The 16,189-nt window shown below is 41.0% G+C and overlaps 1 protein-coding gene and 1 long non-coding RNA gene across 3 annotated transcripts in view; one reads left to right on the top strand and one right to left on the bottom strand.

Moving 5' to 3' along the window:
- Positions 1 to 16,189, bottom strand: part of SORCS3 (sortilin related VPS10 domain containing receptor 3) — a 586,410-nt gene that overhangs the window by 131,172 nt on the left and 439,049 nt on the right. For both annotated transcript variants that reach the window (XM_004749297.3, XM_013054566.2), the window contains exon 7: positions 16,047 to 16,165. In XM_004749297.3, coding sequence (XP_004749354.2) covers positions 16,047 to 16,165 — 119 coding nt within the window. The remainder of the gene's footprint in view (positions 1 to 16,046; positions 16,166 to 16,189) is intronic.
- On the top strand, positions 727 to 16,049 carry LOC123388687. The gene is made up of 3 exons (XR_006603169.1): positions 727 to 824; positions 10,146 to 11,008; positions 15,894 to 16,049. It is a non-coding gene; the product is annotated as an uncharacterized LOC123388687 (long non-coding RNA).

The raw sequence follows: 16,189 nt of genomic DNA on the forward strand, positions 1-16,189 counted from the left end.
TTGATGAAGTCCCTTCTTTGCTCTGATTGGCTCTTGCAATTATGTTTATTTCTTCATGGCTGGATCACAACATGTAATTATTTATCTTCTTCATGGTTCTGCATACATATGATCTCTCTCTCTCTCTCACTAGACTAAAAGGCCCCCTAGGGTAGGAACCTTTACTTTTGTGCTTTTTAATTTTTGACCTATTGTACTATCCACCTTGTGCCCTCAGTAGATGTATGTGAAAGGAAAGGAGGAAAGAATGGTTCAGCAACTCTTTTTTTTTTTTTAAAGATTTTATTTATTTGTCAGAGAGAGGGACAGAGAGTGAGCACAGGCAGACAGAATGGCAGGCAGAGGCAGAGGGAGAAGCAGGCTCCCTGCCGAGCAAGGAGCCCGATGTGGGACTCGATCCCAGGATGTTGGGATCATGACCTGAGCCGAAGGCAGTGCTTAACCAACTGAGCCACCCAGGCATCCCGGTTCAGAAGCTCTCTTAAGGGATTAGCTACAACCTAAATATCTTTCGATTTGCTTCTGACATTGGAGAAATAAGTTGGGAAATACTTCTGAATAACAGTCCCCTGTCCATCCATGTTAAACTAAACGGAGCATCTTGGAGAGTGAGCAGACTTGTGGAATGGTAGCATTAGGAGGGAACTCTGGAGTCATGTACCCCACTGCCTTCCACACTGGATTCCATGAAGTTCTGGAATCCTACAGTGATACCTTGGAGGTGTCCACAATGGATGATGAAGAGGCTGAGTAGGTGGGAGAATTCGTCCAGTCCCTCACTCTCCTTAAACTGGATCCATTCCACCTGTATCTGGTTTATAAAGGTGAGGGCCCAGGGTCACTGAGGGAGTTAAGGGTGAGACCAGACTTAAACCCAGGAATGCTGTACTGCCCACCCCTCTCCTCCATCGACCTGCCCAGCCCATCCTGTGGCGCACTGTCTCCTACCACAGAATGGTCTCTTCCTTTGAGCACTGGATGGTCCTAAATTTAGACTCCTTAAGTCAATTCTCCAGTTGGAGGCCTAGCTCGAGCCTTACCTTCTCCAGAAAAGTATCTTTGATCATATCAAGCCTCATGAGTCTCCCTTAACCTGAGAAAAAGCCCAGCACTTTCTCAAGAGCTTCTGAACATTGCTTAGGGTAAGAGTACGGCCATAGAGTCCCAACCCCTCACCTAGTCTGAAACAAAATGAAGACACCATTATATGACCTTCATTTAGAATAACAGGGACACATTAAGTGCTCAACAAATGTTTGTTGAATGGATGAATGAACGAACTATTAATCCTTCTGTCTCAGAACCTATCACTGCCCAGAGCACTCAGTAGGTGCTCAATCAAATTAAGCAGATCGATCAGCCACTGGCTCTGCCACTATTAAACTCTAAAAAGACCTTAGTTCTTAACCGATGATCATGATGGGTTTCAGAATCAGATTCTTAAAAGTTGCTTGCGAAATCCAAAGCATTTGTTTACCCCATTAGCTAGCTACAGAGGTAAAGGCAGAGCGATTAAAATTTTTAAAAGCTGAAACTCTGAAATAAATAGATCTGTATCCTAGTTAGAATGGTAATGGGGAGAGGAGTGGACTTAATAGTCTTCTTCTCAGTCCACAGCCCAAATGCCTTTATTATCAGCACTGTCGTTTTTACAATACAATTATCTTTAATAGGGGAAGGCCCCAGGAAAGGCATTTCCTGGGAGCTATGCTTCGGAAGAGAGGGTGTGGGGAACTTACTGGGACTTGGAAGGGAAAGACAATGGGGAGACCCAGCTGGGTCATGATTCAGTAGCTCCTCTGCTCCCAGGAATGGGACTCCAGAGAAGCTGTGCCAAGAAGCACATGACGGAAACTGGGTAACTCATGGCGAGAGGTACAAGGAAAGTGGGGAAAGCTGAAGAAAGTGGAGGCCCGGATGGTAATGAAGATTAACCATGCTGCCACTCACACCGCCACCACCCCCCACCCTAGCGATGAGTCTTTGAATAATCCTCTAAGTGCTTCTGAGGGACAGCTCTCAGAGGTACAGGCATGATTGCATTGCACTGAATCCCATTAAGCCTTTCTTGGGTTAATGGTGCAGAAAGTTTCTGATCTGAAACAAAATTGAAACAGATCCTGACAAACAGTCCACAGAACAAGGAGGGAGGAAGGCTTCCCTGCCCCTGGTGTCTACCACCATAGAGGCAGCAGCTACCTCTCTTCCACTTTTACAGCATCTGGAAAAGTTTCTGGGAAAAACCGGCGATGCAGGGTTAATGTGAAGATTCTTCACATTGGGAAAACAAAATGAGAAATAGATCACTGTCCTCCTTATGAACCCAGGCAGCTCTGATATCATATCCCAACCCTGCCGTCACTGAGCTCCGGGACAAAGGGGGATTCTCTGAACCTCTTTGAAATTCTCCATGGAACACTAAAGAGAATAATGTCCATCACACCGAGATCCTGTGAAGATTAAAGTAGAATTAAAGAAAATAAAATGCAAGCTTAGCAGTCAACCATTTAGCAGGAAATATGAGACACCACAAATCAATCGTGACAACCATTCTTTCAGTTTGCTGATGGGTGGGTTAAAAACTGGTGGTGGCGTTACCTGGAAAGAGCATTCTGACGCATCACTGCTTTGAAAACAGGAAATTGCATATTTTTCCAATATGGAAGAGATTGAGAGCGGCTGATCTGCCTCCTTTGGGCTGAATTACAGAAACACTCGTGGTCCTCTGGACAACATATCTAATTTCCAGACCAGAATGCACAGGCCGCATCTAATCATGAGGCTCCTGGATAATTAAACACAACGAGTGCCACCCTTCCTATAAAATATACTGCGCCCAGAATCCATGCCACTACTCTTCCTTCTCAAGCCCATGGAGACACCACTAATTAGTATATGTGCTGCCGAAGCGAGCACGAGACACCACTAATTGACAGCAGCAGTCTTTCCTACTGAACCACAACAACACAGCCTTCTATGCAGCTATTACTAATTACCCAAAGGTGATACACAAAACGAAAACAACTTGACACCCCGAAGCCAGACATATCCCATTCATGTACTACTAGAAAAGCAAATAGTTGTGCTATAATAACAGGGCAAATGACAGAACAATTCTCAGAGATTAAGGGAAAAGATTCCCTACAATGCTGGCCTCACAAGTAACAAGTATTGTAACTTTCATGGAGCTTCTGCAGATCTCTTGGGGAAAAACAAGTCTTCATCATTCATTAGGGACATGAACTGCAAAGCCCTGAATGGAGTGAAGAGATCACCAAGCCTCAAGGATTGCTGGGCATTCAGGAAAGGAACAGCCCCTCTGTGAGCTGCTCTGTCTCAGCAGGAGGCACAGAGGACTCATCAGCATCTGAATGGGAACTGGTGCCTAGAGAATCAATGAGATGGGATTGGTCAGAGAGAGCCTGGGAAGTGAGCAGAGAAAGGGAACCTATGAAAAGCTCTGAGAACAGCCCATATTGAAAGGGTGGGCAGAGGAAGAGCCCAGAGAGTAGGAGAGGAAGAAGAAGATGCCCGAGAGGTAGGAGGAGGAGCTGAAGCACACACTGTGAAAGGAGCAAAGCCCAGTGTGCTCAGGGATGCGCTGCAGCTAGAGACCCTGGGGCTGTAGAAGGGTCCGCTGAGTGAGTGATGGAGAGGTGTAGTCTGGACGGAAATCAAAGACATCTTGATGAACTGGCGTAAGTACTTTCAATGGAGTAGACAAGGCAGAAGTCAGTCTCAGGTGGGTTAAAGAGAAGAAAATGAGAAAGTAGGATAAATAATACAGACAGTTTGGAGTGCCTGGGTGGATCAGTGGGTTAAACCTCTGCCTTCGCCTCAGGTGAGGATCTCAGGGTCCTCTGCCCAGTGGTGAGCCTGCTTCCCCCTCTATCTCTGCCTGCTGCTCTGCCTACCTGTGATGTCTCTCTCTGTGTGAAATAAATAAATAAATAAAATCTTTAAAAAAAAGAAAACAGATAGCTCTTAAGAAATCTGCTTGTGAACAAAAGATGGGACATTTATAGAGAGGAACATGGGGTTCAAAGAAATTTTTGTTTTCTTTTTTTGATTTAAGGTGAGTAAATATTTTAAAATATTTCAATACTGATGGGAAGTCTAAAATAGGAATGAACATGCTGAAGACATAGAGGAAGAAGGCTAATAGGTAAAGCCAGTCCCTGAGAAGTTAGAAAGGATGGGATTGAGGGTTTGGATTGAGAAATTTGATATGGGCATGCAGTTGATTCTAATTTTCTTGGATAGTTCAATTTGTTCACATTACTGTAAACATAAGGCACTCAATAAATTTGAGAGTCTCTTAGTTTCCTTGAGTTGGGTTCCCTCTGCCTGGAAATGTAGAGACTGCGATGAGGGGTTTTATGCAGGTAGTTTTGTTTTGTTTTGCTCAGTTTTCGGTGGGGGGCTGTTTTGTTTGTTTGCATTTGAGAAATGATCAATTTCTCAACAAAAGAAGGAATAAAAGAGGTAGAACTAGAAAGTAGGAAATGAGGGAGGAAAAGCCATCCCAAGGAGAGTTACTGAACTGGTAATTACTATGAGTAATAGTTCAGGCCCACAGGGGACCCTATGAAGACCCATGGAGAACGAGGCTCCGCATCACCCTCACGACATAGGAAGAGGCACAATTAGCCCAGAGGAGCCTAACACCTTGTACTTCAAGGTTTGTTTATCTCCACCACGATGGCAAAAGGGTCTCTTGCAAGCATCTCATTTGGGAGAAATCAGCCCAAATCAGAAATCAGAACAAAAAGCAAGAGTTTCACAGTGCTGCCTCTGCTTCTGGGCTGGCAGCTGAGCAAACACGAGCCAGAAGGACGTGGGGTGCGACCTCTTCAACGCCAGGATCAACTAAACATCATGACTTACACTAATTTGTGGTTGTTCATGGAACTATTTCAAATACTAGTAGCAACTTTTACATCAAGGCCCTAAAATCATTGCCTGTATAGGAGACACATCCCAGCAACATGCTATTTAAAGAACTTCCATTAGTGCTGGCTGTTGAAAACACCTCACTTAAGATTCTGAAAGCGCTTCAAGAATATTCACCTGAAGATGTCTTTATTGAATTTCTTCTGAAGACAGTCTCTGCAACTCTTTCATTTTCCTTTAAACTCCTGTGTTGTAAATGTGTCCCTAATGATGAAATTGCTATTTATTTAACATTCAAATCTCTCCCATTAAGGCCAAATTAACATCATTTAAAATATTGCCAAATAGTTTTTCTTTGAATAATTACACTCTATTAATTTCTGCCCCAGGGCTTTTTTTCTGTCAGAAAGATAACTATTAGGGATACAGTAGACATGCCATAGAGACTTTGCTAACTCCCACACTCCCAGGAACTTAAACTATCAACACCTGGGAGAGCTAGGGACCAACATCCTCAAGAAGGCACTCAAGAGTCTTGAAAGAGAATTAAACCCCAGCATATCTACAGTTACATATCTATCATGAGAAGTTGGTTTCTCCGATAACTAGTACTATGGAAGGCACGTGGGAAGGTTTTATCACACACATATGTCGATACATGGGCTGAACCCGTGAGTGATTACAAAATGAATTTGGGGAAAAGATTTCAAAATCCTTTCCATGACCGGCTTATAAAAACTCTTCAAAGAGAATGTGCATACACAGAAGTAGGGAGGCTGACTTTTGCATGTGGATTAATCTCTTGATTCTTGCATTTGATAGGGCTCTGTAGTTTTCAGAGCATTTCAAAGCCATTATCATCTCCTTTGATCCTCATAAAAACCTTTCAATTTAGGCAGGGCAAGGGGCATCCTTCCATTCTACAGAGATGAGGAAATTAGCATTCTCAAAGTCCAAGTGAACTGTCCCGTGTTCCCTGGCTGGTAGGTGGCAGAACCCTATCATCCCAAGTGCATAAGTTCAGGGTCCTCTGCCCCACATCAGACCACCAGCTACTTGAGTCATAAACTGCCTGAGAGCAGGGACAACACCTTCCAGCCTGCCATGCTCCATTGTATCTGGCATACTTCTAGGACCTCAAGAAATACCTGTTAACTAGCTACTAGTACTTATTAATTGCTAATACATCTAGAATACTTTTCAACTCCGAACAATAACAGCTTGTATCCGAATTACTGACTGAGCGGCTCCACTGTTAATACTAGAATCATCCCAGGACCCCGCTTCTGCATATCATTGCTCTGCCCACAGGATTCCTTGCTACAGAGGGGACACCTCTTTGGACTACATCTACACAACATTACCAGGAGCTGAAAGTGTGGATCTATACACTGATACTGGTCTAGTTGTGGATGTTAAGGATTGGGCAGAATGAGGATGGCATTCCCTTTGAATTTTCTGCTTTCTTCATGCCTCTGGAGTGTTTTGTTTGTATTTTAATTATAGATCTGTTTTTTCTCTTGTGTTTTAGATATCTGTAATAGACCTGTATCATTTAGTACAATTGTACTCACAGTGAAACTCTGTTCAATGAGTAATGAATCTTTATTTCACTGAGGGCCACTTCCTGTGCCCTGAGGAAGGAATGAGTCCAGGCTCCGTGTAGTTCAGCGAGGACACACAATTCTCTTAAGATGACTTATTAGGGCTCTATTCATATTTCTTCATCACACTCCCTAATAGCCAGGGTATGAATCCTATCCCTGAAGGGATTGCATTGTTACCACTCTTGAACCACCTACTCTCCAGGATAATCACTAAAAAAGCTACTCCATAAGGAGAAAAGGCAGGATTTCCAACCTTCTTGGCTCAGAACACAGAAACCAACTTATCTCTTTCCCCCTGCCCCTACAGAGGAAAGCCGATTTCTCTTTTATCCATGTGGAACGGAGACATTTCAGGCAGACACTTTCCCATTAAAACAAGGGCTCTTCTGGGAAGGATTAGCTCCTTTTGATTTCACTATGAAACCCCAGGCCCTGGGGCCCCCTGCATAGAAAAGGCATTGACAGATTAACAAATTTCACAGTGTTCTGTATATCTTCAGCTCAGCTGAAAGCAGGAGATCAAACATTTGGTCCCCTCAAGCAAAACCATCAAGATGACTATATTTACCTCTTTGTCAACAGAACAATAAAAGGTGAGGCAGAACCTTTGGGGTCTCTCCTAAACTGTAGGAGCCATGTGAGTAGTAGATGGACCCTTCAAGCACACACAGGATACAGAATCAAAACTAATCATGTTTAGGAAAAAAGAAATAACTGGGCATGGGAGCTTTCCTTTAGAAGGACAAATTTTTTTGAGGGTGAATTTTTCATGCAAAATCAATGTCATGGGAAGTTTACTATGCAGAGGTTACTGGGTTTTTGGTTATTGAAACTTTAATCTCAAATGCATATGCATTTGTATATGGCTCACTCGTGGATAAATAAGTATGCCTTAGACACATACATAATATTTATTAATTTCCAGAGAAAGAAAACGGGACTGCATGTCATCTGATTCCCTGGTGGTTCAGTTGTCTGCATGCAAAAACATCTGACCTTTGACCCATGGAACCAACTGTGCTACAGAAAGTCAGCGGTTTTCAAACACATTTTAGCAACAGATTGTTTTTGTCAAATGAGAAAGGTATTAAGAACCCAGCAAACAAAAACTGAGTAACTCTACTTAAGGAGAGGTTAAGAATCTTTTTCAGTAGCTCCTGAAACAAGTTCCCTAACACTCAATGTAAATATAACCTGCCAAAAATCACATTTGGCCAAAAAAAAAAAAAAAAAAAGCCTGTAAGAACGAGGGGATCAACCGGCAACCTTTCCTGTAAGATTTTTTTTTTTTTTTTCCAGTTGTAGGTCTCTGATGGCACTAAAAATAAGGGATATCAATATTTTACAAAACTAAAAAATTCAAATGGATAAAACCCTTAAAATTATGAAAAACCAAAGCCACCAGAGCCCTTTATGCCCACTCAGCTATTATTCAGCTGCTCAGATTGTAGGCAAAGAAGAAAATAATGTGGCTTTATAAGGTTCCCCTTTAAAAGCCAAATTCTGGAGTGACAGCAAGCATCCTTCAGAAAATACATAGTCCTCAGAGCCCAGCTCTGCCTTAGCAGTGCTCCCTGGAGATGTCTCCCAAACGGGCTGGGCTGGACCTGAGCCTTGACACACTCTAGCTTCTTCTCTTGGGATCATTCTTCAGTAGACATTGGCAGGAGAGGTAGATACTACCTACTCTGATGCCCAGATGCCTTCCTTGTGCAGATATCAATCTGTGGGTTTAAACCCTGGAGGAGAAGCTACTATTGGTCTGAGGATTTTCTGCCCTCACAAAAGCCTTCTGAGGCAGCTTTATTTCAATGAACAGAATGAGGAATCCCTGCCTTTTTCTTGCTTTTGAGATGGACATTAATCATTGCAGTATAAATCTGACCTCCTCCATAAAGCCATTTTTTTTTTTTTAGATTTTATTTATTTATTTGACAGACAGAGATCACAAGTAGGTGGAGAGGCAGGCAGAGAGAGAGGAGGAAGCAGGCTCCCCACTGAGCAGAGAGCCCAATGCAGGGCTTGATCCCAGGATCCCAAGACCATGACCCAAGCCAAAGACAGAGGCTTTAACCCACTAAGCACCCAGGCATCCCCCCTTAAAGCCTTTCTTGAGCTCCATTTCAATTTTCAAAACTCAGATCCTCCAAAAAAGATTAAAAATTCACATTGGTTACAGAAATTGCTCTGAGATGGCTTCCAATAATTAAAAAAAAAAAAGCAATAAATAACAACAAAAAATAGATAGGAAAAGAAAGTAGCCACGTGATCACAAATGGCCAGTAGGAGAAAGGAAGGTGCTACAATGGGCAAAAAATTAGTTCTGAGCTTCTCGGCCCTATAAAGGGGGAAACACAAAATTACCCAGATTTCATGGAAGGAAATAAAAAAGGCTCATCTCACCTAGACAATCTTCTACTTGATTTTCCTGCCACTTAATTCCCTCCCACAACTACACCTGTCCTTGGATAAAGGTCCCCAAGTATTATGTTCTCTCACTTTCTTAACTTTATGCCTGCTTCTCTCCCACCTGGAATGAGCTTTCTCCTTCACCTCCCTAACTGGGATTCCTAATCTCCCTTGATAGGAAGCTCGTATTAACCTGCCTCCCGAAGCTCTTCCTGCCTACTCCAAGAGCAACATGAGCTTTGCACTAATACAGCTCTCATCAAGCTACATTATAATTGTTTAGCTGTCTGTGTTCCCCACTGGGCTGATTGTATTTTAATATATTTAAATGAATGAATATAAAAAGGGTACTGAATAACATAATGGATAATTGTTGGACAGCAGTTTTATAAAAATGCAGAGATATTCCACATATGGTCATTTCTTATGCAGTGAACAATTGCCAATTACCCTAAGTTGTCTTATATTGTTAGTTGGAGAAACAAGATTCCCTTGCTTTAAAAAGATAACTTGCATTCCCTGAGAATAAGAATGGTGTCTTATCTTCTCAGTTCAGTTCCGTTCAACAAACATGTACTGAGAACCAGTCATTACACTATGCAAGAGAAACACTGATGTACGGTAAGGCATCGTCTTTTCCTCTTAAAGTTTACAGACCTGGCTGGCAAGACATAATACACACGGGTTAAGTAGTCAGCAAAGAAGTTTTGTGCAGCCCCAGTTGAGGATGTCAGGGAAGATTTTCTATAGCTAGCAATGCCTAAGTTGAATCTAAGGATAAGTTTGTCTAATAAATGGACATTCCAAGCAGGTTTGTCATGCAAGAAAGGCATGTTAAGCAACAAATGACATCATGTATGTATGGACACTGAACAGGTTTTTTTGTTTATGAAAGGGTAAAATATAATAAGGAAGGTATACAGGGAGCCATAGTGGCTAAAGAATTCCCATGAGGCTGATGGGAGTATGCAGGATACTAATATTAAGGAAATTAGATTTTAACCTACAGGTGGTGAGCAGCCACTGGAGGCAGGAACATTGATCTTTGTTTTAAATAAATTACTTTGGAAGTAGTGCTGTGAGTGGACTGGGGGTGGGGGTTGCAGGTCAAGGAACAAGAAAATCAGTTAGAAAGATATTGCAACATTTCAGAAAATACATAATAAAGCTTTATAAACGGTTTTAAATAGCCAAGTAATAATGGTGCTTCCTTTTTTCCTCTCATAAATCACCCAGGAGCAACAAGAAAAACAAGAACTAAAAGTACAAATTCTATTCTCAATGAAAATATGGCCCTGAAACACAATATATACATGGAAAGGAAGCCAAATTCAGTGAAGAACAAACAGGGAACAGACAGGCACCGAGGCAAAAATGCCCACAACTACAAATCATGGATCAAGTCAGAGAAATAGCATTCTCTGAAGAGACATTTTCCCGGGAACAAAACTAACAATCTATTATTTGAAACCAAAGGTCTGTGTGCCCCAGGAATTGGCAGTGGGTCTATTCCAGGAACTGGGTGGTGATAAGAAGCTGGAGAGGTGTGGCCGGATAAAGAACAGCCAGGCACTTTTACCTTATGTGAAGGACCCTATCACAGACAAACTATTGGGAGTTATATGGAACTTCACTGAGAAAAAAGGAAGATTTTTGTTATGCTGAAATAGAGCTCTGGTCCATCACCAAGAGGAAACTCCTCAGTCTGTCCAGGAAGAGCTCATGTTATGAAAAAAATAAATAATGGTGAAAAACATAAAAAGAAAACAGCACAGGAATTATAAAATAATATGGCAAAATAAGAGAGGGTAAGGGACAGAAAAAATTAATAGCAGAAACAGAATAAAAACTGCTTCCATGAAGCAAATGAAAGTTGTGACCATACTGCTGATTAAGAATAATCTGTATGATGAGGAGATCACCTCTGTATGAGAAGAATTCAAAGTAGAAATACAAGAGCTAAGGGTAGCTATGTTGAGACAACATAAAGTCACAAAATATAAGCTATCAAAGTTCAGGAAAGAAGTTCAACAATAACAGCAAAAAAAATGCAAAAAGAAGCCTGGACACTGCTAACTACTCGTTCATGGACAATGTGGGTAAGATTTTTTTTTTTAATATCATTTTGCTTAGGGAATTAAAACTGATTAGAAGGGAAAAAATGATGACTCTCCTTTGCTTATCCTGTCTATTGTACACATCCTAAGTGTTTTAGAGGATGAGAACCAAAATAATGAAACTGAAATACAATATATATTTCAAAATATGTATCAGAAACTTTTGAGAAATTAAAAGGTAAGGGCAAATTGAACCAACTGAATGAGACTTACATTTCAGGAAAAGGAATTGACACAGTATGACCAACCACAAAACATATACTAACAAAGCAAATAGTATTCAAATATATATTTTTAAAAGGACTTTTAGGTATCAAAGGGCAAAAAAAAAAAAACTTAGGACACCTAAAAGGGAAAATATCAGACTGGCCTGACATCATAAGATTCAATAAATTAATGGAGCAAAGTTCTCATGGAAATCAAATGACACACATATTTTATAGCCTAAAGGGAGAGATACACATTTTCAACATTCAAAAACTTACCTTTCCTGAAAACTTTACTAAAGGAAAAACTGCAGACAACCAAGGAACAAATAGGAAAACTACAATAAAGGGCCTAGATTTAACTATAAAACTAAAATCAAAATAAAAGCAGGAATCATGGTTTACAGAAGTATATAAATGCTCTGAATGATTTAATTAACAAAACTGGAGTTGGATACAGGTCATAAACACAGGTTATTTTTTTATATCTTTGTTCAGCCATGCTTCATAAAATATTTAAGTCTAACAGCATTATATTTTAAGTTTGAAAAGCAAACAAAGAGATAATATGACCGTCTAAAACCAGGGGAGGAATTTAAGAGAGAGAGGAGGAAAGAGAAATGCATGGAAATCTATTAGTTGTGTCACTGCTCATAGAGGAAATCAACAGATATTATCCAAAAGTTAGAAGATCTGCTGTTATATTCATAAAGTAGCTAGAACATGTATTCAAAATTATCAAAGAAAACACAGTGTCAGAAAAGCAAGGAAAACATCATATAATGAATCTTTTTTTAAAGAAGCAATTTTAACTAAAGACTAAGCATACACTGTCAGAACTAAGACATATACTGATCAATGTGAAGGCAGGGACTCATTAGCTGCTGCTGGCCGAACGACACACATCTGTACCTGTCATATGTACAGTTGTCCATGTGTAACCCACGGACATGCTTTCACTTTATTTTAAACTTAGTCAACTGAGAGTTGCAAATAATCACATTTCATCTGTGTTTACTTAGTGATTGATGAAATTCCATGTTTTTCTCAAGAGTATTGGCCTTTTGCATTATTTGGGAGAATTGTTACTCCACGCTTCCCATCTCTCTCATGGTTTACAAAAAAAAAAAAATCCTAAAACAGCCTTCCAGGTCCTGTGGGATCTAGTACCCTAGGTCTTCCTGTGGCTGTCTATAAACTCTGTGACAAGGTCTCCTTTACTCCTTCTTTCTCATCCCTAATATTAGAGTGCCCTGTGCCCTGCGGTCTTTGCATTGTTTTCTTTTCTGTCTGTACTTGCTCATTTGGTGACTTCAATTTTGTAATTCAAAAATAACATGGATATGCTGACATCCTCCCAACTTATATCCCTCAGCCTTGGTCTCCTCATCACCTCTGCTCCTAAAGCCAGACTCCAATCTCTCCTGTTCACTCCATGTCCTCATGCGGGGATCAAGAAAGTACAGGGCCCAACACACCCAGCTCTATGTCCTGCTCTCACTGCTGACTTCCGCTGCCCACTCCTGGTTTGCCACTCACCAAATGAGTCCTTTGCAGGTCATCCTAAATAAAACAACAATACCTACTGATACCTAACATTTACATTCCTCATGAGTTTTCAGCCAGCCCATTATCATTACCTGATATATTCTGTAAATAGATAAATAGATAATAGAACAAGATAGATAGAAAGATAGAGAGAAACATTTCTATAGCATTGTTTTGGGACTTTACAGATGTAATTAACAAATAGAATCTGCCCAGCAACCCATGAAGTGAGAACTGTAATTACTCTCTTTTTATAGATGAGGCACAGCTCAAGGTCATGCAGCTGAAGTGAAGCCTGCAGAGGTTAGAATAAATCTTGGCCATCGGATTTCAAACTACAGGATCTCAACCACCACTCTTTATAGGCTTTCATATCTACATATATAAAAAATATGTATATTTTATATATAATTATAAATACATATAACATATATTTACATATATTATATATATATATTTCCCCGTCTCCCACTAGAATACAAACACCACTTGGGCAGGAAGTTTATTATGTTCACTGCCTTAACCTCAGCTCCTAGAGCAAGGGCTTGAAATGTAGCCGGCAATCAATAAAACTTTATTGACTAATGGGAACTCATATCTTTCAAACAAAATAAAAATTTATGCTTATGAACGAAGAAACTACTACTGGCTTCCAGACTAATAATAATAAAAGATATTTCAGAATAGTTAGGAAAAAAAAAACCTGGATGTCTGCCTGCAGAGTTACAGAAAACTTCATGCAATAAAAGGAAAAATGAATTTTTTAAAAAATCTGAACATTTAAAAATTCTACATCATGTTTCCCAGAAACGATTCTGCCATGTTCATCATTATATACAGTATTAGCATTAAGGAAAGGGCAATCAGACTGGTAAATTCATAAATCATCTCTGTGCTTCTACCTTGAAAAAAAAATTAAATATAGATAAAGAAATACAAAGCCTTAAACTGGGACCATGGCAATGCAAATGGAATGAAAGGAAACAGCTGAGAAATAAGTCAGGGTGATAAGAACAGGAGCCTTGATTCACTGAATTTGGCGACATAGACAAACTTCTAGTTTTCTGCCTTGAGTGACCTGGTAGAGGGCAGTGCCACCAGTGTGTCAGGTTCAAGGGGGACACGCTGATTTTATTTTAGCCATACAACATCCAAGTTGAGATACCAGGATGACTATGAGACATAAAGATCTAAAGTACAGGGTAGAGGTCACAATTCCCTGACTCGAGAGTCATGGGAATATAGAGATGGTACTTAAGATCACAGGATCACCCAGACAGTGAGTACCAGGTGCAGAGAGAAGCAAGCCAAGGGCCAAAGCTAGGAAAAACCAAGGGGTGCCTAACATTGTTTATTCTGCATTGTATATGTTCAATATATACTCATGATTAAGGAAACAATGGTGCCCATGACCTGCCAAGATTTAGGGAAAAAACAGTCTGAGATTCTGGCTTTTACTTGAACTAAGAAATAGGGGTTTTCCTTTTTTTTTAAATTTTTTAAAATTTCTTTTCAGTGTTCCAGAATTCATGGTTTATGTACCACACCCAGTGCTCTATGCAATATGTGCCCTCCATAATACCCACCACCAGGCTCACCCAACCCCCCACCCCTCTCCCCTCTAAAAACCTTCAGTTTGTTTCACAGTGTCCACAGTCTCTCATGGTTTGTCTCTCCCTCCAATTTCCCCCAACTCACTTCTCTCCACCTCCCCCATGTCCTCCATATTATTATTTATGCTCCACAAGTAAGTGAAACCCTATGATAATTAACTCTCTCTGATTGATTTATTTCACTCAGCATAATCTCATCCAGTCCCGTCCATGTCGCTACAAAAGTTGGGTATTCATCCTTTCTGATGGAGGCATAATACTCCATAGTATACATGGACCACACCTTCTTTATCCATTCGTCTGTTGAAGGGCATCTTGTTGCTGCTGGTTTTCTTGAGCCAAAAAGACCTCTCTTTCCCTCCCTTTTTCAGGGTGGTTTTTGAGTGGCTGTTTACTTTTCCTACATTTTACAAGCCCTCAAAAGTCTATACAACTGATTTTTCAAAAGAAGTAACCTCTCTGTCTACAATCTATCCATACAACAAGCAGTCACTGAGCACCCTGGATTTACAAAGGCTTCGTGTTAGAACCAAGGATGAGGAGTAAAATGTGGGTATAAAATATTGTCCCTATCCTCAGATGGTATAAAATACAATTGAGAAAGAGGACAAATCCACAAAGATTTAAGTAACAATTCCTAATAGTCCATGTGCTGGAGGACTGGCAGACAAGAAGAGCTGCAAGGGTTCAGAGGAAGAGAGGTAGCCCAGCTCGGGAGGAGTGGGGCAGAGCTGGACTAAGAGACCAGGAGCGGGGCAGAGAGTATCATTCATGTGCTTAGGTCTGAGCAAACTCTTGGAGAGTCCAAAGATCAAGGTTTCTGTAGGAAACAGTTTGCAAAGGAATGGAGAGCAGAAGGGTAGGAAGGCAGAGTGGGGGGAATTCAAAACTTCAGTCGGAGGTCAGGTTAGGGTTAGGGTTTCTCACACACACACACACACACACACATACACACACACACACACATACACATACACACTCACAGTCACTCAATGGAGAATCACCTTTCATTTTTTCCTCTTTTTTGCTCTTCTCTGCATCTCCTTCCAGGGAAACTCAAGACCTAACACAAAGCTGCCCTTGCTTGTCTATAAATGCGAGTCACACCTAGCTTTCTTTTTGAGTCAGAGTTTTGGGGAGTGCAGGATTTTAGATTTGGCACATATTAGGGAGTAGTTAGTGCTGGAAAGGGAGGGAAAATTCAGTGAATTCTAGATTGTTCTAGAAAGAAAATCCTAGAGATGCTACATTTCTTGAGGATTCTCATTCCCAAGTTCAACAGGTCACTTTGGACAGAAATGGGTTGGAGCTTTGATAAACTAATTAAACTCAGATCCCATGGGAGATGTGGCTCTAAGTAACCTCCAAACCATAGACCGAGTCCTAGTGATTTCCAGACGCTTTTCGGTATAATAAAACAGCAACCCAACTGAGGATTCAGTGGGCCACTGAAGACCCCTCCACATATTACTGACACATAACCCCTTCTCCTTTCACCAGAAGTCTTGGATCCCCCCAGAGAACAGGTCACCAGAGCAGCAAGTGAGGGACCGCACCCCAGCCCATCTTCACAACCGTGGAAAAGCCACCCTCATTTTCCTGACATCACCTGAGCATCCCCTCTCTACCACTGACTGCATTTTCTGGACTCACCTGAATGAAGATATATTCATCCTGAACAACCAGGGAACTGATGTCAATGGAACGGGCAAAAGGCCCACTGCGAGTGGTCTCGGCACATTCCTGGATCCTGCAGGTGAGGTAGTGAGCATCTGAAACAGGAGAGCAACACTTAG

Source organism: Mustela putorius, unplaced genomic scaffold, assembly GCF_011764305.1.
Source record: "Mustela putorius furo isolate JIRA1106 unplaced genomic scaffold, ASM1176430v1.1 tig00003909_pilon_pilon_pilon, whole genome shotgun sequence".
Lineage (NCBI taxonomy): Eukaryota > Metazoa > Chordata > Mammalia > Carnivora > Mustelidae > Mustela > Mustela putorius.